Source organism: Dasypus novemcinctus, chromosome 16 (genome assembly GCF_030445035.2).
Source record: "Dasypus novemcinctus isolate mDasNov1 chromosome 16, mDasNov1.1.hap2, whole genome shotgun sequence".
NCBI lineage: Eukaryota > Metazoa > Chordata > Mammalia > Cingulata > Dasypodidae > Dasypus > Dasypus novemcinctus.
The window spans coordinates 67,534,963-67,555,769 of NC_080688.1; the positions used below are offsets into that span (position 1 = coordinate 67,534,963).

Consider the following 20,807-nt stretch of genomic DNA (forward strand, 5'->3'; position numbering starts at 1 on the left):
TCACTCTTGCTAAAAACTTAGTTTACAAAGGGATTCTTCTGACAAAATCCTTTGTGAAAAGGGAATAATGTAGAATCCTCCCTAATAGGTTTGCCATTCCCAGGCAGGTTGCACTTTTTTTGTGCTGGGCGGCTCTCCTTACAGGGCGCACTCCTTGTGTGTGGGGCTCCCCTATGAGGGGGACACCCCTCCGTGGCAGGGCACTCCTTGTGCGCATCAGTACTGTGCATGGGCCAGCTCATCACAAGGGTCAGGAGGCCCTGGGTTTGAACCTTGGAACTCCCATGTGGTAGGCGGACGCCCTACCCATTGGGCCAAATCCACTTCCCATGCTTAATTCTTGATATTTACATTGCAGATGATCCAGTGTTGTGTGGCTCACCCATGATAAGAGTTCCTGAAGCTTCTCTTCCCTAAATACTTCAATAATAAAATTTAACACTGCCAAGTGAGGAAAGGCAAATCCAGACTTAGAACTAGAATAAATGCTCATCAGTTTTGCTAACATTAATTTCAGACCTATTCTTGGCATACGAGGATAAGGAAAATAAAGCTTCAAGGTTGTTTTCAAGGTTCCTTGAAGGACATATATTAGGTGAAAGTTATAAAATTCATATTCTCTCATAATTCAATCTAACCTGGAACTGTGTAAGTACTAAAACACTCAATAATTTAACTTTCATACTTCAGAGGCTATCATAAAATTAGCAAAATAATTCCAGGGGCACTGGTTTTGCCTGTCATCGCATCTATGTAACTCTTCTTCTAGTACAGCCTAAGAACTGCCTAAAACCTTCAATGAAATGACTTACTCTGGCTGTGCAATACCACTGAGTACTAAGGATGAAGAGAACTTGTTTTTTTTTTTTTTTTAAAACAACCTTAGAAATGTTGTTATTCTTGCCTTTAAACAAAATGGCAATAATTTACTCCAATCAGTTTCATTAATGGCATAATACTGTCAACCCTGAAACCTTTCAGAGGGTACACACCAACTGAAAGTTAAAAGATTTTCACCTTCATATTAGAAAAAAATTAGTTTTACAGATTTAGTGATAAAAAAGATAAAATTCCATCTTAAAAAAAGGGATACAAACTGTGTAGGACTTAACTAGTATGAAGTCAGGATTTTGGTTAACATTATTGTATAAAAAGTCATTTGTTGTTTGTAGTGGTTTGAAACTATATACCCCAGAAAAACAAGTTCTTAAATTTAACCCATTCTTGTGGGCATGAACCCATGGTAAATAGAGGACCTTTTGATGAGGTTACTTCAGTTAAGGTGTGGTCCACTTCAGTCAGGAGAGGTCTTAATCCTCTCACTGGACTCCTTTATAAGCAGAGCAAAATTCAGACAGAGAGAAACCACAAAGGAAAGAGCCAGAAGCTGAAATCAAGTGAACCTGAAAGAGAAGGGGGAGACCAGGAAACTCCTGCCAAGTGACAAGCTAAGGGCAAAGGATCTCCAGCAGCCAGCCCCAGAATGCCAGTCTTTGGGGAGAAAGCATGGCCTTGATGTGGACTCTCTTAGCCTCACAACGATAGGCAAATAAATTCCCATTGTTTAAGCCAAATGATTGCATGATATTTGCTCGAGCAGCCCAGGAAACTAAAATACTTTATTTACAATTAGGTCAGTAGTGATTTATGTGTGGTCACCTACACAAACATGCAATTAAATAATCTAAAGACCTAGCTTAAATCTCTAATTTTACTATAATGTAAATTCACTTAAAGTGAAAGCTAGTCAGATAGGAGCATAAGTGGCACAGTTAATACTAAAGAGTACTCTAAAAAAAATCACTATACTACCAGAAGAAAACAGATAAGGAAACTTTGTAAAAGGAAATTTTCAATTCTGATAAATAGCTATCTTCCAGTCTAAACTGTTAATGATTAGATGAAAAACACCAAGGAGAATACATTCAAGTTAATGGAAACAAGTCTTTATTAAGTAACTTTTAATATCAGAAAAATAAAACTCTTATAATTCTCTTTACAGCAAATATATAATATCAGTGCTTTGGCCATCTTAAGTTAAAGGCCCTTTATCATAAAATATATGGTTTTTAAATTTTACTCAAATTGAATTTATAATCCCTATGACTTCCCTACATATACATAACAAAAGACTGTAGTAAAATTAGCAAATACTAAACTATATTGATAATTTATCATTCTTAGTTTGTGATTTTTAGAAACAGTACACGCACCTAATATATGTCGATTCCTTGGCTTATTAGTTGCAGTGTACAATGCAATAAAATACAAAATACATGCTTGGTGAACATTCGTTCATATCTACAAGACGGCAGCTAAAGATTAAATTTCAATACTGACATTTAACTATTCTACAAGCAATTAGCATTACATCATAATATGCCATCAAGGCAACTTTTTTTATACTGAAAAAAAATCAAAATAACCGTTATTTGTAAACTTTTATACGAAATGTAACTCTTCAAGTGGAAATAAAAAATAAAATTTGTCTATTTACTATTCAATACACATAAGATTTCAATTTGTTATACTGAGAAAAAAAGCTCTTTTGTGTTGGGAAAATAACGCTTCAAAAAAATAATTAGTAGAAAAATCCACCAGTATAATGTTTGTCCTTTCAATGCCAGCACAGATTTGGGAACATACTGAGGATGAAGTTATAGACATCCACAGGTGAAATGTAAAAGTTTTTTTTTGTTTTTTATTTTTATTTTTTAAAGAAATCTTTCCTCATCATTGGAAATAGTTTTGAAATGAAGTAAACTGATCGGAGGCTGTCACAGCTGCTTTTGTGAATTATGCTAAGGGCATTATTATCCCTCCCCCACCCCTAAATTACTAAAAAATAAAAATATATTTATAATGTGCAAGACAAATATGGATTGAACATAAATGTTTCACATTTTGATCTACAGTCTAAAAATTAATTAATAGCTTGATCAGACTAATGAATGGAATGTTCGCATCCTCAATTAGCCAATAAAGGTGCATCCCAAAGCCCTCCCTCAAAAAGGAAATCCCAGGTGGCCCTTTCTGCAGTCAGGAAATGGGAAGGAGTTCACAATGGAGACAACTGCATTCCTGATCCACTCATCACACCAGCCTTGAGCACTCTGGGTGAGATGAAGGTCAACATAACAGTTTTTGTCCCAAATTATAACCAGTGATCTAGTTAACTGCCATCAGCCCTAGTCTTACCAATAAGTAACCATAATTCACTAAAAAGTTACTGGCAATCCTGCAGAATTAGGCATAAGTTGTTATGAAATAAAAAACAAACCTGTTTTTGTCAAAACTGGCAGTGTAAAGAAGGCAGCACTGGAAGTGTCTGAATCATTTGTAATGCCAAGTACCCTCCAAAAACTTTTAATATGGTTAGGCTTTGGGACCCATCATTTTGAAATCTTACAAGTATACATTTTTCTCATAGGCTCACACAACCTATGATTATCTTCACTCAGCTGAGTTAAACTTCAGCTTTAGCAATTCTTATACAAGCTATGTCTCTGGGTCTACAGGATAGTATTAATAATTCAAACCAAACTAATAGACAAGAGACCACTTAGGTTTAGTGTTACCATAGCAGCCTTTTATAAGTTTACTAACAACTTTAGCCTAATCCCAATAAAGCCTGATAACAGTCATAAGAATTCATTAGGAAGTTTACTGGGGGGTACCATTATACCCATGCCTTTACGAGTCCATATAGAGATATAGTATTTATGTATATATATATAGTTAAGAGTGAATTTGGATTGCCTGAGTAACAGCTGTCTGGCAAACTGGACATGATGGCGTTCTCTTTTCACAGATCTTGTTGGCACATTCCATGCAGAAGAGGTTGTGGCCACATGGAACTAGCGCAGCAATAACTTCATTCTCAAAGCAAATCACACAGTCGTGCTTTCGTCTTGATTCTGGAGGTGAGCTAGAGGTGGAACCACCATTGGAAGAGGAGTAACTATTGGTACCATTAGAAAAAGCAGGGATATATATTGGAAGGCCAACATGGTTGCCTGTACTAGGTGGGTCACTCCTAACCCTCCGAGCAAGTGGATGTTCTATGCTCTCAGGAAATGTAGGAGACAAACGAGGAGTAGATGGCTGACTTCCTCTACGCTGAGTCTTCATGTTACCAGAAGGATCACTCCCGAAGCCAGAGAGTGGGTTAACTGGTTCAAACGGAGTCCAGATAGTTTGGGCGGATGTTGGTAAAGAGTCAAAGGCCGGAGAGTCAACTGCAAGATCTTCTGAGCCCACAGATGGTAGTGTATCTCCAAACCAAAAGTTTCCTGTGCTAAATGGGCTTGTTGGACTAAAGTCAGCCAGCCTATTGCTTCCAAAGTAGGAATCTGTGGAACCACTTCCTAGAGAACTGGAACTATCATTTCGATAATTGGAGATCATTCTTGCGCGGCTAGGAGGAACTGGATTGGAAGAAAGCCACGCAGAGCCAAGAGTACCACCTTCAAAGCTTACATCGGTACCATTGTAATGAAAATCATTCTCTTCATTGAGCTCAATATAGTTTCCTGTTCGCATGGCAATATGCATTTCTATTTCTTCCCGTGCTCTGTCAACATTTTCAGGCATCCCTGTTACTTCAAAGACAGGCTCCTTATCTCTGCTCGGAGTTACTATGTATGTGTGGGTCTGCTGCTGAATTCTTTTAATAGTTGCTCCTTTGGGTCCAACTACTAGTCCTACCACACGATAGGGGACCCTGACTTGAACGGTGGTTTGACCGGGCAGATTTGGACTACAAGACAACCCTCCCAGGGCAGGGCCATTTTTGTTTCGAGATGCACGAATCATGGAGAAGTGCTCCGCAGCTGAGAGGATTTCCCTTTTGGCCATGGCAACATCTTCTTTTCGTCCAGTGACAACAAAAATGGGCTCTTCACCACGAACAGGGGTCTTGATATACGTGTTTGTTTTGGCCCTCAGAGCTTTAATTTTACAACCTGTTAAAAAGAAAAATTAAATAAGAATCAACATCGACTCCAATGATACTATATTAAAGACATATCACAGAAAGGTCCTTTCAAGCTATATGTCTTTTTGTTTTAAGTTTTAGAGTTTATTCTTTACCATAAAAACATACCACTAGATAATGATAAAGCTTTCCTAATTCCACTGATGCTCATAGATCCTGAGATCTACTTATCTGGTGGTCTTTCATTTGGGAAGAGGTGGCACCTCTGCTGGGAGGTCTTACAAAAGTCAGGCTTATCATTTTCTTCCACTTGTTATTAGTTATTGCAAATAATGCACAAAGTAGCCTATACTAGAAAGGCATACCACTGGTGGGCTTGATCTTCAGAATACTAAATAGTTTACTACCTTACAGGGTGTGGGTGGTAAAAAAAATTTTAATGTACGTTTGAGTATCTATTGTCTCATTTGGTCCACACATTAACTCTTAAGAACCAGGCTATTACCTTCTTTTTATTGCTAAGAAAAAATGAAACTCAGAAAAATTGTATAACTTGTCCAAGTTCATACAGCTAGTAAGTGGCAGAGGTAAAATTAAATTCAGTCTGACTTCAAAACAATCTCAATTGTCACACAAATACACAATAGCTGTTCTTGGACTTTCACTTAATTGTCTTACCATTTGAACTTAATGATACTCTTTCCTTTGTAAAAACTCAATTGATAACAACTGAATGCTTGGTTTAGAGAGCTATGTCACTTTTCCCATTGGTTGAATTTGAGGCTAAGAATCAGTAGTGTTTTTCTCATCTGTTTATGCTAGTTTATGCTGTGATAGGAACTAAATTATCTACATAACTGTTACATATACCAGTGAAACATGAATACAAACACTGTTTCTCTGAAAATAAGGTTGAAGGTTTTTGAAAATTTCAATAAAGATGACTTAGTTGAAAAAAAAGCTGCTGTGTGAATGTGTGTGGGTGAGACCACTATAAAAGATTAAGGTAAACAAAACAAAAAACCAACAAACCAAACAAAAAAACTATGAATGATTCTCCACTCCTGTAAAATTCTTGTTCCATTCAAAAAGATACTGGGAAATTTTAAGGAATCTGGGTGTTGGGTATGCTTTAACTCAAGAAAGACTATTTTGACTGACACACCCAATGCCCAAATAAAACATCTAAGACAAATATGCATCATTTTTCATAATTTCCCAATTTAAATCTCCCCTCCCCCCTTTTTGGTGAAATCAACAGATTTTCCAGGGGTGACTATTAAGAGAAGGGACTTTTGGGAAGCGGACTTGGCCCAATGGATAGGGCATCCGCCTACCACATGGGAGGTCCAAGGTTCAAACCCCGGGCCTCCTTGACCCATGTGGAGCTGGCCCATGTGCAGTGCTGATGCTCACAAGGAGTGCCCTGCCGTGCAGGGGTGTCCCCTGTGTAGGGGAGCCCCACGCACAAGGAATGCACCCCGTAAGAGCGGCTCAGCGCGAAAGAAACTGCAACCTGCCCAAGAATGGAGCTGCACACATGGAAGGCTGACACAACAAGATGATGCAACAAAAAGAAACACAGATTCCCGGTGCCACTAATAAGGATAGAAGCTGTCACAGAAGAACACACAGAAAATGGACACAGAGAGCAGACAACTGGGGAGGTGGGGAAGAAGGGGAGAGAAATAAATAAAATAAATCTTAAAAAAAAAAAAGAGAGACAGAACTTTTCAAACTATAAACCTAAAATGTCAAATTTATAATGAGGGTATGAATCTCTGGGGTTACACTTTTCAAGGATCTTAACATAAAGCTTGCTGGAATAAAACTGCTCTCATGAATGTATTGTGCTATTCATAGTTCCTCAAAATAAAGATAAAACAGGTGTCACAATTCGGGTAGATCTTTTTCTTAAACTTTCCTTTCTTTCTTTGCCCCCAATTCATAATGTACAAAAACTTTATATATCATTTCTAGCTTCCTAGCCTGCATAACTATTGTAGCCATCTCTCACCTGCACCCCAAGTCTCAAATAGGTTTCCTTGCTTCCAAGTCTATATGCCTTATTCTAATCCATTCTCTGTATTCACTTTAGTCTGATGATTCTTTTTAAAGCACAAATAACAAATCATTTCCTTGTGTAAAGTGCTTTAATGGCTCCCTTTTGCCATAAGGATAAAGCTTGAACAATATGACACACACTGCTCTTAGTTAACCTGGTACCTGCTTACTTCTCTAGCTTTCCCTCGTATTACCCTCCTTCCCCCTTTCTCACTCAAACTCTGCATTATGCTCCAGCCATACTAAACTCCTATAGTAGCCTATGTTCCCTTGCTCCATGACTAGAATGTTTCTTTGTCCTTGCCACTTTACCCCCAAGCTCTGCTTGCTTAATTTATGCTAGTCCTCCGTCAAGTTTTGGTCTAGATGTCACTCTTTGGGAAGCTTCTGCTCCCCAAAGGACTGTTTTCTGTGCTCTTCATAATCATTCCTAATACACTGGGTGGTTGGCTGTTAAGTACATGCGATGGGGTGGCCATGCAACAAAAATATCACTATTTTCCTATATAAGAACACTGAACCTTCCTCAGGTCTATTAATGAGTCTAGGTGCTTTTTTCTCTTATATATTCTGGCAGCATATTGCTAATCAACCTTGTTCAAAGAAGCTGATAAACATCATAAACACTAAGACTAACTTCAATTATAGCATAGTCAATACAATTTAACTCAACCTACTATTGGGCTTTTGGATCTTTCACCTGTTCTCCCTTAAGTGTGGATCTTACAAATAAATGGGTGGATTCTAGGTACCTATCATGAAAACACTTTTAGTGTAGGTTATATGAAAATTCAGAAGCAAGATAAGTTCAAGATTTATACTGAGAATGACTTTAAGATGGTGTCTCCCTGCCCCCAAAATAGCTCTCCCAGATGTCTAAATTTTCCTTTCATTTTAATTGCACTGTTCAAAAATGTCACTGCTGGCTACATAGCTAGTTTAAGAAACCTAGAGACAGAACTAACAGCTATGGAAGTAAGTCATACACAGTAAGGTTAGAAAAGGACACTATAACTTTAAGGCTATATATATATATATATATATACACACACATTTTTTTAAAGATTTCCCTTTTCTTTTTTTTTAAAAGATTTATTTTTTATTTATTTCTCTCCCTTTCCCCCTCCCCCCCAGTTATCTGCTCTCTCTATCCATTCACTGTGTGTTCTTCTGTGACCGCTTCTACCCTTATCAGAGGCACCGGGAATCTGTGTTTCTTTTTGTTGCATCATCTTGTTGTGTCAGCTCTCCGTGTGTGCAGTGCCATTCTTGGGCAGGCTGTACTTTCTTTCGCACTGTGCAGCTCTCCTTATGGGGTGCACTCCCTACACGAGGAACACCCCTGCATGGCAGGGCACTCCTTGCGCGCATCAGCACTGCACATGGGCCAGCTCCACACAGGTTAAGGAGGCCCGGGGTTTGAACCTTGGACCTCCCATGTGGTAGGCGGATGCCCTATCCATTGGGCCAAGTCCACTTCCCAACTTTAAGGCTATAGTAAACTGAGAAGAATATGGGTGAAAAGGGCCTAAAAACAAAACTGCAAAGACAGCCATAACTGGAGGAGGCAAAGGCAATGGGGTACTGGTGGCCTGGGGGGCCATCAAGAAATTACTTCAGGGGAGTGGATGTGGTTCAATCGGTCGAATGCCTGCTTTGCACATGGGAGGTCCCTGGTTCGGTCCCAGGTGACTCCTAAAAATAAATAACAAGCAAACAAGCATAAAAACCAACTCAGGGGAGCCGATAAGGCTCAGTGGTTGAGTGCCAGCTTCCAACATACTAGGGTCCCAGTTCAATCCCTGTCCTGGAACCTCAAAAAAAAAAATTGACTTCAATAAGTCAAATTTACTGTACTGTAAAACACGAAAGCTCTTAAAAAGAGCGCTGCTGTAAGTTTACATCTACAGGGGAGCAGATGTTGCTTAAGTAGTTGAATGCCTGCTTCCCATGTATGAGGTCCCAGGTTCAACCCCCAGTATCTCCTTTAAAAAAGTCTTTTTACAATGAACTACAACAAAGGTTTAAACTGACAGTACGGCTTCTGAGTGTAAGAATATACTATACCGGCTTCTGCTCTACAATAGAAAATGGGAGACCAGAGCAATGAAACTTCCTTATCTACTTATCATTTATATAGGCTAAATATCCAGTAGAGTCCACTCGGCACAGTAAGTGTTGACTTGAGCTGAGAATTGATATAATTCCTCCAATGGCCAATTATTCAATTATGTGACTGATGAAGGAAAAGGTATATGCATATACTTATCCCTACAATTTCTCTTCTATAATTGATCCTGTAGAAAGACCTTCACAGTAACAAAATGACTTGTGTATTATTTACTGAAACAGTTTGTACTAAGACCGGTATAGCTGTATAACAGATTACCACGCAGTCATGAAATGGTTGATTTAGGAGTAGAGAGGAAGAGGGAGACATTTTTCATTTATACTTAAAAAAAAATTGAGCCATATCAATACTTTACTTTTTCAAAGAAATATTATTAAAATAGAAAATAAAAATATTAAATATAAAGAAATGACACATTTTACTAATTATCAGACTTTTGACTTGCACTACTAGGATTATTTTAAATATTATGAACATCAGGGGAAATGATTACATAGCCTCAAAGCTGAATAAAGTTTTCCAATTTTAGGATGTATAGGAAACTGGTTTTTTTTTTTTGCAGCTATGGATAAAAACCAATATATGGCAAGTTGTATCCAACGTAGTCAATGGGCAGAAGTCTACACCAGACATCTGGATGATCCAGGACAATCTCCCCATCTCAAGATCCATACCCTTAATCACATCTGTAAAGTCCCTGTTGCCAGGTAAGGAAACATTTACAGGTTCTAGGGGATTACGGTGCTTGTCCGCCCCTCTGCCAGGAGGGACTAGGAACTGAACCCGGGACCTCCTATGTGAGAAGTGGGCACTCAATTGCTTGAACCACATCCACTCTGTTGAGTTTTAAAAGCTCTTTAAGACTGATGAAAGATTTAGATTCTTCCCAGAAAAAGACACAGTCAAAAATTTTTATGCAATCATAAAAATGCATAGATATTTATAATTTTAAGGAATTTATGGACCTACAAACCGAACCTGTGTTACTACCCTAGGTGAAGAATTCAATGGATAATTCTGAGAGTCATTCTTAGGTCCAATCCTAAGGGATTCTTAATCTTTTTGAGTCATAGATCTGTCTGCTCTGATGGACATGCTTTACCCCACTGTTCAGTACCACAGCCACTAGCCATATGTGGCTACTGAGTACCTGAAATGTCACTAGTGAGAATGAAGGACTGAATTTTAAGTTTTATTTAAGTTTAATTCATTTAAATTTAAGTAGTTATATAGCTAGTAGCTATTGTGTGCTGGACAGTATAGACTCCTATGGACTCCTCAAAATGTTTTAAAATGCTTGAGAAAATATAGGATCACAAAGGAAACCAACTATATTGAAATCTGCTAACATTGGACAGATCCATGGATCCTAGATTTAGCACTTAAAGCAGTACTTTCTAGAAGAAAATATACAAGCCATAAGTATAACTTTAAATTTTCTAGTAGCCACATTAAAATATAAAAATTAACAGGTAGAATTAATTTTAATAATGTACTTTATTTCATTATATCCAAAAATATTATTTTAACAAATAATTAATATATATTGAGATATTTTACCCTTTTTTGGGTAGTAAGTCTTTGAAATTTAGTGTGTATTTTATACCTACAAACAAATTTTAATTCAGACTAGCCACATCTCAAGAGCTCAATGGCCACATGTAGTGTTTACCACAGTCCAATGAATGCAACTCTAACAAATGTTATAAAAAGTCCAATTCTTGAAAAGATTTTCTTAAAATCTTTAATACTTTAAGGAACAGATTTTTCCTGTATGTAATAATTATATATATCCCAAAGAAAACACCATGGGTGGCAAAAATCAGGGAATTAAAAGCCAATTCTAAATTAGCAATATAATTTTGTTACTTATACTGGCTGGGCAAAATTAAATCCCACATTTATTTTTATAACAGTTTTTTAGCATGAGCAGTTGGTTCTTTCCACAAGACCATTTTTCTTTACCAGAAAAGAAATAACCCCCTCCCCCTTAAAAATGACCAGATAGCAGATAATAACAAAGTACAACCAGATGAAATGCAGGGCTTGGCTAGCTGAGCTTTTTAGGATCAGCCCCGAACTGATATATATATATTTTTTTAACAGACAAAATTACAAATATTTATGGATTCCTTATGAATAGGTGGAACCTCACTTGTAAAATGTTAAAACATCAAGGACTAGAAGTAGATGTAGCTCAAGTAGTTGGGCATCTGCCTACCACATGGGAGGTCTGCATTCAGTTCCTGGTGCCTCCTAAAGAAGATGAGCAAGATGGCGAGCTGACATGATGGGCTGACAAAGTGAGCTGAGGCAATGAGATGATGCAATGAAGAGATACAACAATTGGGAGTGGGGGTGGCTCAAACCATTAGGTGCCTCTCTAACACATGGGAGGCCCTGGGTTCAGTTCCCAGTGCCCCCTAAAAAGAAAAGGACAGAACCAACAGACACAGAGAGCTGACAGTGAGTGCAAACAATGGTGTGTGTGTGTGTGTGTGAAAGATAAATAAATCTTAAAAACAAAATATCAAGGACTTTCTGAGTATAATTAACTGTAAAATTGTAGACAGCTTACTTCCCAATAATTTTATAACTCTTTCTCCAATCAGCTTTTCACAGTGATTAAGTATAGGCAGTATATCTAAGGGGTTAAGAGGAAAGTTTCTGGAGTTGGACTGTCAGGGTTCAAATCTATGTGGGAACTTAGTACTTTTGAGACTTTGGGTAAGTTACTTATACTTCTCCATAGGCTTGTTTCCTTATTTAATTTAGGATACACAAGAACAGATCAAAGGAGATGATACATGTAACTCTGTATAGTGCCTGACATATTTAAACGTTTATTTTAAAAAAATGAATTGATTTTCTATAGGGAGTTAAAATCATTAAGAAATCTTCTAAAGACGGAAATTTATATTTAAATATAAATATTTTATATTTAAATTGTAAAAACATGTTAAAATATTACAAATTTTCTAAAAAGAAAGATAGAGTCAATCGAATGGGCAATCTGAAATCTGGTTTGCATGAATTTAGGGGGTCTTTCTGAACAAAAATCAGTGTAAGAGCTTTAAGAGATCATCTGGTTCAGTTTTGTTTTACACACGAAGAAAAAGCCAGTATTTGCCCAAAGTTATAATGTACTGCTATCTAAATGCACCATTTTCCCAACCTGCCTTGATTTTACATAGTAAAGAATTACACAGCTTTACTCTCCAAGTTGATTGTTAGGGGTGGAGGATAACTCTCTGCATGAATATGGTATTTTTAAAAAACTGAGCTAACACTAAATCTAAAATCCACCCTCTTTTCACTTATTTCACTATTTCACTTACTTTAGACAAGAGGACTGAAAATATTTAATAAAAAGTCTCATGTTTGGGCTTTCACTAAAGCTGAAAACTAAGTGGGTGTAAATTAAGAGATGAAAGGTGGAACAATTTTCCTAACTGGGGAGTTTTAAATTAGGTCCATGTCCTTTAGAGGATGTTAACAGACACTTCAGAATTCATTTTGTTTAGATACCATATAACCGGACCAGATTCATTTGTGCATGACTAGCTTAGCTCTTTACCAGGAAATACATTTCAAAAGCTCTGATTTTTAAATCAACTTTAAACTACCATATTTTAAACTTAAAAATCTAGTTTAGACCATTTAGTTAGTGGTGATACTGAAAGAAAAACTTATTGAAATGATAATTTTTTAATTCTAATTAGCATTTGCTCTAAGTACAAAAGAAATCTAACAGTAAAAAAATTGTAAAATTTCCCCTTCTTATACACTTTATTACCTCTGTACTTTCAATTGTACAATGAATTTGTAATAATGACATCATCTCAAACCTGATCCTTATAACAAATTATGGGGAGAAGGAACCATGAGAAGTAGGTAAATGGGGCAGGTTTTTTCCCCCAAGAGGAAACTGAGGCTCAGAGATTAAGTGATTTGCCCAAAGTCACAGGCAAAAAGTGGTGAAACCAGAAAGTTTTTCTACCTCCAAGTTCAAAGTCCTTTCATGCAGTATACTAAATGATACTGGTGGTGAGGCAGAACATAAGCTAAAGAGGGTAGGGGAGAGTAGCACAGAGAGGGAAAACTAATAAAATTATCAGCCCCAAATGCAGGTACTTTTACACCGGTAACCTTCTTTGGGGAGATTTTCTAGCTGTTTGGAACTACTACTCTCCTATTCTCCCCCCAGCCATGTTCAAAACAAGACTGGCCTTTTTTTTTTTTTTTAAGATTTATTTTTTATTTATTTCTCTCCCCTTCCCCACTGCCTCCCCAGTTGTCTGCTCTCTGTGTCCATTTGCTGTGTGTTCTTCTGTGGCCGCTTCTATCCTTATCAGCGGCACGGGGAATCTGTATCTCTTTTTGTTGTGTTATCTTGCTGCGTCAGCTCTCCGTCTGTGCGGTGCTATTCTTGGGCAGGCTGCATTTTCTTTTGAGCTAGGCAGCTCTCCTTATGGGGCACACTCCTTGTGCGTGGGGCATACCCCTTGTGCGTGTGCCCCCCCCCCCCGCGTGGCACAGCACTCTTTGCGCATATCAGCACTGCGCGTGGGCCAGCTCCACACAGGTCAAGGAGGCCCCGGGTTTGAACTGTGGACCTCCCATGTGGTACATGGAAACCCTATCCATTGGGCCAAGTCAGCTTCCCAAGAGCAGCTTTTTTATGTCACCTTCAGTTATGCCTGCATTTTTCATGAAAGAATTTTTCTTTATTATTTTAAGGCCCTAATCTTCTTATGCAATGATATAATTTTACTTTGTCAAATCAGAAGTAAGTACACTTCTGCATACAATATCACTGGAGAAAAGCAACAAGTCATGTAGACTTGAATTACCTTTAAATCTCAAATGCAGGGATGAAATGGGGTTCAAGTAGTTATACTGTATGACTTAAAATCCTGTCAGTTATGGAATAAATACTTGAGCTATTCAAATAGCATTAGTATGATTTAAAATAGTTGGGCATGGTAATCCTAAAATCAGAAAAATTATTTTAAAGGTGTAAATACCATCAGTTTTAATCTTTATAAATCTCTATAGTACTTAATGGCAGCATGGGATGAGTTAAAAATAAACCCACAAATTATGGTACATAAGCCATCTGGGAATCATTAAGATACAGCTTAATAATAATAATGATAATATAAACACTTTAGAATCATCAATGCTGTTTTTTTTTGCAGTCAACTAAAATTTTAATGATAAATAATTAGTTTGGTTTTAATGCTATTTTAAAATATATTATCCACCCTCTCTTTGGAGTTTCCTAAATAAGCAGGTAATTTCCTTCATTTTTAACTGCAAATACACATTATAGTATTATTATGCTAATAACTTTCCCATTTTGAGTTCAACTTTAAATTACTAATCCTACATGGTAGAAATTATATTTTTAAGAATTCTTTAACAATTCCGTAAGATTATAAAACAATACTATGGTTGTCATCATGGCCGGTCACTAATAACCCTGCAGGCATATAGAAATGCACTTTCTCGCCCACCTGAAATTAGGTGTGTCCAAATGTCTTGTTTTGGTTAATGAATTATGAGTTGTTGTATTATTACTTCTGGGCTTAATATTGAAAGACAGGTGTATGGTATGCCACAGTCTGTCATCCCTCAGGCACAAGGGGAGATCAGCAACACTTGAGATGGTAGCTGCTCCATTGGCCTGTGTGCCTGAGTGACTAAAATAAGCAGAGACGGTGTTAAGAAGAAGTAAACCATTGTTTTACTGCAGATTTAGGGATTCTTGTTACCACAGTGTAACTTAGGCCTATCCTGACTTGACAGAAGTGCCATGTATCTGATACAATTTAGGTATCAACTGGTTCTAGTCCTATCACATTAGAAGAATATAATGTGTGAAACTGTCTATTAAGAGCTAAGAGAACAACAAAATTAATTTCAAACTTAACTCAACAAAAGTAATATATGCTTTTCACTTTACAGTTTCATATTTGTAAATCTATTTATCATTTCTAGAGGTACTGTACCCAGCCAAGAGGTATTGAACCCAGCAAGAACAGAACTCTGAAGCCTAGGAAGTTTAAGTGACTTGTCCAAGATCACAAAGTGGTTAGTGGTTAGAATATACCACAGTTGAACAGAGACTGTTAAAGGGAATTTTGGGTAGCTATATCTATATTTTTGACAAAATACATTCCAAAACATTTTTGTTCTCAGTTTAAGAAAAAAGTATTAAACTTTTCGTAAATTCTTCAATTTGTACCAATATAAAAAATATTCAAAACCAATCAGCAATGTATTCAGCTCTATCTTGTTACTAAATGCTAAGATCTACCTAGAATTCTTACCTATAAACATTGTCTATTGAGAGTTTTCTAAATAGAATTAGCAGTTCTCAAATATTTGGCTCTCTGGGTCATTTTTTGATTGTTGGTTACAATGGGGTAAACAGCAACAAACAAAGACACTCTTGAAATACCATAGCTTTTATTTCCCATTTCCTCCCTAGTGAATCAGAAAAGTTCATTAGCTGTAAAAGGCAGGAAGAAAGGGCAGTAGATTCCCTACCCATTTCCAAAACAATTATAGTAATTAACTTCTCCCAGTGGTCCCAGAGCTAATGCAAACTATTATCAACTAAACTTAAAGCCTAGAAAAGCTACAATATTTAAAATTTTCAAGGCTAATATGTAAGAACTAACTTTCCGAATTGTTTGAAATTTTAGGCAAACACATCACAACTATATTAGAATGATAACTATGCCTTCTGAGTAGTAGACATACCAAAATTTTATTAAGTAAACCAGTTTGGGTAGTGCTAATAGTCTACGTTATACATACTGGAAATAAAGCATCTCAATTCAGATGATTAGAACAGAAATTAATCCCAAATATTATTAAATTCCATAAGCAGAATGCCTCAAATGAGGCAGCAATACTGAGTGGAAATAAGTTTATCTTTGATGTCATACAAATTGATTTAAGTCCAAGTTTCATTATTTGAGTAAGCAAACTTTCAGAATGCCAGTGTCTATATCTGTAATATGGGGATAACCACCTAGTAGGGTAAAATGGGACTGGTTAAGTATCTACTAGTATCTAGGGCAAAGAGAAAGCCAACGATTTCCCTATCCCCCATAAAAATAAAACAAAACACTGTGCTTTCGGATTATTCTGAAACTGTTCCTCCTTATGAAACATGTATTTTGAATAAGGAAGAGACCAAGCTCTCTTTTTTTTTTTTTTCACAAACACGTCTACATCATATTTCAGTTGTGTTAAGAGTTTGAAGCATGATTTTACCTCAGGACACTGGAAGAAACTATCACAAGATGCATTTAAGACCACGTGAAACAATATAAAGTATTACTTGCTAGAACAAAATTAGAGATGTTTTTATATTTGCAAAGCTAAGTGTTTAATCTTTTGTCAGGTTTGCTTTTGATGTCTATATTCTAGAACTTTTATCATATTGATAAGCCTCTTTAGTTTCTGGCTTTATTTTACATCGTTGGTTTCAAAACAGGGCCAACTTAACATTTACAAACAACCATACGCTACCAAGGAGGATAAATATGAGATCAAACATTCTGCCAACTCTCATCACTATCAAAAGCAGTGGTTTGTTTTATGAAAGACACTGGACCCAGAGGCCATCTGTATAAGGTACTAGTCTATATGACTCAGAATTCCATTTTTTTTGCCCTTTGCTTCAGAGCTGAAGTCATAAATGTCTCCATCTGTGACATAATTATTCCCAGAACCAATTAAGAAATGTCAAACAGAAAATTATAACTTCAGGTAATGAATAAAATGTAAGGAATTGATAAGGATGACAATTTAGATCAACCAAAACTAACAAGTCATTTCAATGTTTTGCCCTGTTTTACTCAGGGAAAAGGGGCAGGTCTCCCATAGGGAAATTATCAATGTAAAAGGATGTAAACATCAGAAATCACCAAGTTCTCCATAGAAGAGCAGAAATAGACTTTACAGGTTTTAGTAAGGTGCTTCTTCAAAGTGGAAGTGGCAAAGGGGTCAATGATGCATAAGATGAATGGTTCAAACAGGAAAAGGGAAAGACTTTCTGCTGTTAAGATAGAAGATGATGACATACTTTTAGCAGTACTGTCAAACTCTGGAAAAATATTAAGTGCAAAAGAAATAGCAATTTGTCTCCATGTCATAAGATAGATTCATATTTCCTTATTAAATTATACACACAGCCCTAAAAAGAAAAACTAAGATTTCATCTCATTTGCTATCTTTTAAGGGATGTTACAAAAAAAAAGAAACCTGAAATTAATTCAGTTACTTTTAACCAATAGATTTTGTATGAAGATGGTAGTTTGTACAATTAAGGGCCATTTTATAATGCTTTTAAGGGTATAATACGGCAAGTTATAAAACTTTGTGTTAAACTAAATCTACAAGATATATCATTATTTTCTTGTCCAATAAATCTGACATGTGCATTGTTTTTTGACTATTACCCTAAACTGTCACAATAAGTACACTAAAGCAAATTGTGCTGAGCAGGTGGCACCCTAATGTGGCATTAAGGGCTCTTCATATTCTGGCCTTCTGAACAAACATTTTGCCAGCCCTTTTTCACCACTCCCTTTAACAGAGCCCTAAGTACCAACAAAACACCACCACCTGCCAATCACACCTAAAGATTAGTCTTCTACATCTCTACAATTTTCCTCAGTTCTTCCATCTCCATTTGTTATAGTCTGAACAAATGTCCTCCAAGGTTTATGTTGATATGTACTACTTCTGTCTGTCACATCCTGTAGTTATGCCATTAACTACACATTAGTTTAAGAGTCATTCCATTGTTAGACTGTTGGCTTATTAAGGGCAGAAACTTAGAATCAACCTCACATTCCAACTGCCATGAACTCAACGCCTTGCAAAAACAAGCTTGATACATAGTAATTCCTCAATGTTCTTAAAGGAATGGTCAACTCCTTCTACTATCTAGATGGAGATGTAATTTTATCCTGTGTAAGTGAACTGGTTCTTTCCTAGATTATTATCGTAAATATTGCAAAGTAAGGAAATAGGCAAAAGAAATTTATTTACTTGGTAAACTAGAGGAATAAACTCCCTTTCAATTGAATGGTACCAGCTTTGAACAGTGCCTTATGTGCCTAATCAGTGTGAAATCAGCTATCCTGTTCTAGCCAGATTTCAGGTAGGTTTTTCTTATCAAAATCCTAAAAGTAAGAAATTAGCTAACTCTGGTATTTGAAACCACCATTCAACAGCCCTTTTATTTATGTGTACTTTAGACCACTTGGGAAAGATGAGATCATTTAAGCAGCAGCGCCATCATCTCTTTATTTGACCCCAACAATGCTGTCAACCTAACAGTAAAGACAGGCATCAATTCGGCTAAACCACATTGTAATGAGGTGGCAGCAGGTAATATTCACCTCTTTAATAGAGGGAAAGCCACATCAAAGACCATAGGACCTTCCCTAAAAATGTCGGATACAGAGGTACTCTGGTCATCCCCTTCCCCCACCTTCACAAATCTACTCCTGGAATCTGAGACATAGGTCCTTTGTCTGAACAATGTGGGAGGAGTCTGTCTGCAGTACTGGTGTGCTGGCAAGTGGAGAGAATGTACTGCAAACTGTAAAAACGCCTAAAGTTTCTTAACTCAATTACCTTACTGCACAATTTTTCTTCATCGTGAATACACTGAAGTGTTCTAAAAGACAGGTGTGCCTTTTTGAGAGTTAAAATGCATCAAAAAGAATATACTAAGATCAACAGAGTTAGGCTGCTCTTCAAAAGCTAAATTTCTGAATAGCGGAGGGGTGGATACCGACCACTTGAACATCCCCTTCCCTCTCGAATGAGCTCTTTCTTTAAGGCTCCATTTCTGTCAAATGATTTCATCTAAATTAACTGTGTACAGGTAGAGACGAGCTTTTTCCTTAGCTTTACTAGGCAGTGTGCTGCACGAACTTGCAATTTCGAAGCTTTCAGTTCACAACCCCGAATGCACAACTCATCTGACCCGACCTTTTTACCACCTCACTGAGTTTTCTGGTGCCACGCCAGCCTGGTATTCCACGAATACAGCCCGAGCAAAAAGAGAGCCCCACTGGACTCGAGAAACTTAACACCTTCTATCATGCAAAACGAGGGGAACCGCACGGGTTTTTGCAAGGTGACCCATCTTCAGGAACCCCCTCGACCCGGCCCCGGACCCCTCCCAGACGCCGGCGCGGCCCACTCGGTGACTCGCCGGGTCCGCTTTTACTTGCCCCAAGCTCCAGTCTTCGGTCTCCCCACCCACGCCCGAGGCCAAGCCCAGATGGTCTCCTCCCCGCACTCACCCTGGCGACCGACAATCTCAGCAACATGCTCGGAACTGGGCACCGGGACGCACTCGGTGGTGTTGACGCTCTTCCTTCGGAGCAGGGCCGCCTGCTCCCCGTTCAGGGCCGCCGCCGCCGCCCCGCAGCCGCCGGGGCCGTAGGCGTGGGACAGCATCGCCGCCATCATGCCCTGGGCATCGTCCCCTCCGTAGAGTACCCCCGTCGCCGCCGCGGCCGCTTCCCGAGCATCGAAGCCGGCGGCGGGCAGCAGCACCGACCCCAGGGACCCGCCCGGGATCGGCTGGGTCTGGGAGGCGGCGGCCGCGGGCGGCGACAGCAGCAGCAGCGACGACCGGTCTTCCTCCTCTATCTCCTCCAGTTCCTCCTCCTCCAGCAGGTCTCCGTCCAGCTCCGCTTCCTCCCCCTCCTCCTTCTCCTCCTCCAGCTCCAGCTCGGCCGCCTCCGGGGCTCCGGGACGGCCGGGCGGAGCCCGCTCCTCCGGGGGCAGCCCCGCCGCCCGCCTGGCCTGGTCCTGCGTCGCCGCCGCGGCGGCCCGGAGCGCCGGAGCGCCGGGCTCCGCCGGGCTGGGGTCGTCGAGGCCTAGCGCGGCCAGGCGCTCCCTCAGCAGGAGCCCGTCCCCCTCGAGCTCCGGGCCGTCCGCGGGCGGCGGCAGCGGCGGGGGCGGCTGCGGCAGGGGGGCCGGGGCCGCCGCCAGGGCCAGGGCCGCGGAGCTGCCGCTCGGCATCGCGGCAGCGCGCTGTCAATGGCGGCGGCGGCGGCGGCCGGGTCAGGCGAGGCGGGCGGCGAGCCCCATGGCGTCCAGGGCCCGGGCCTTGCTCAGCGCGCAAACACCTTTCCTCTCGGGAGGCTGCGGGGCTGGCGACCCGGGCTGGGGAGCGCCAGCGCCGCCCGGAGACCGGAGAGGACGGGGTGGAGGCGCAGGGAAGGAGGCAGATATAGGTAACTAGGTGGGTGGGTGGGGACGGCAGCGGGGCGGGCTGGTGGAGGTGGCAGCGGCTCCCCTCTCAGGGTTTCTTTTGTTTCATGGCCTTAACCAGCCCCCGGCGCGCGCGGCGGCGGCGGCGGCGGCGGCGGCGGCGGCGGCGGCGGCGGCGGCGGCGGCGACGCCCCACGCCGCTCTCCGAATGAAGCCGGCGCGCTCTGATTGGCCGCTTTTAATCTCTGGGAGCCCGCCCTCTCCTCCCCGCAGCCTTCTAACTCCTTTCCCTAGCCCCACCCCCCCACCGGTTCTCGGACCCCGCCCCTCCCCGCCCCAAAGGTCTCTGATTGGGTGGTCGGGACGAGCCGCCCCTTCTTCAGCCCTCCCCCCTCCCTCCCTCCCCTTTCTTTG

The 20,807-nt window shown here is 39.7% G+C and overlaps 1 protein-coding gene across 1 annotated transcript; it reads right to left on the minus strand.

The window, feature by feature from the left end:
* Window positions 1-1,924: 1,924 nt before the first annotated feature.
* On the minus strand, window positions 1,925-20,539 carry MEX3C (mex-3 RNA binding family member C). Its single transcript, XM_004461409.5, has 2 exons — window positions 19,475-20,539; window positions 1,925-4,964 (listed from the first exon to the last, which is right to left on the minus strand). Exons 1-2 carry the CDS (start codon window positions 20,199-20,201, stop codon window positions 3,739-3,741), a joined length of 1,953 nt encoding a protein of 650 aa, XP_004461466.1. The 5' UTR covers window positions 20,202-20,539; the 3' UTR covers window positions 1,925-3,738.
* Window positions 20,540-20,807: the final 268 nt, after the last annotated feature.

What these genes read in the sequence shown, in the direction of transcription:
- MEX3C (XM_004461409.5), bottom strand. Translation starts at nt 20,201, where the DNA reads ATGCCGAGCGGCAGCTCCGCGGCCCTGGCCCTGGCGGCGGCCCCGGCC. An exon ending in TGAGATTGTCGGTCGCCAGG is followed by an intron (nt 4,965 to 19,474) that starts GTGAGTGCGGGG and finishes TCTTTTTAACAG; the next exon opens with GTTGTAAAATTAAAGCTCTG.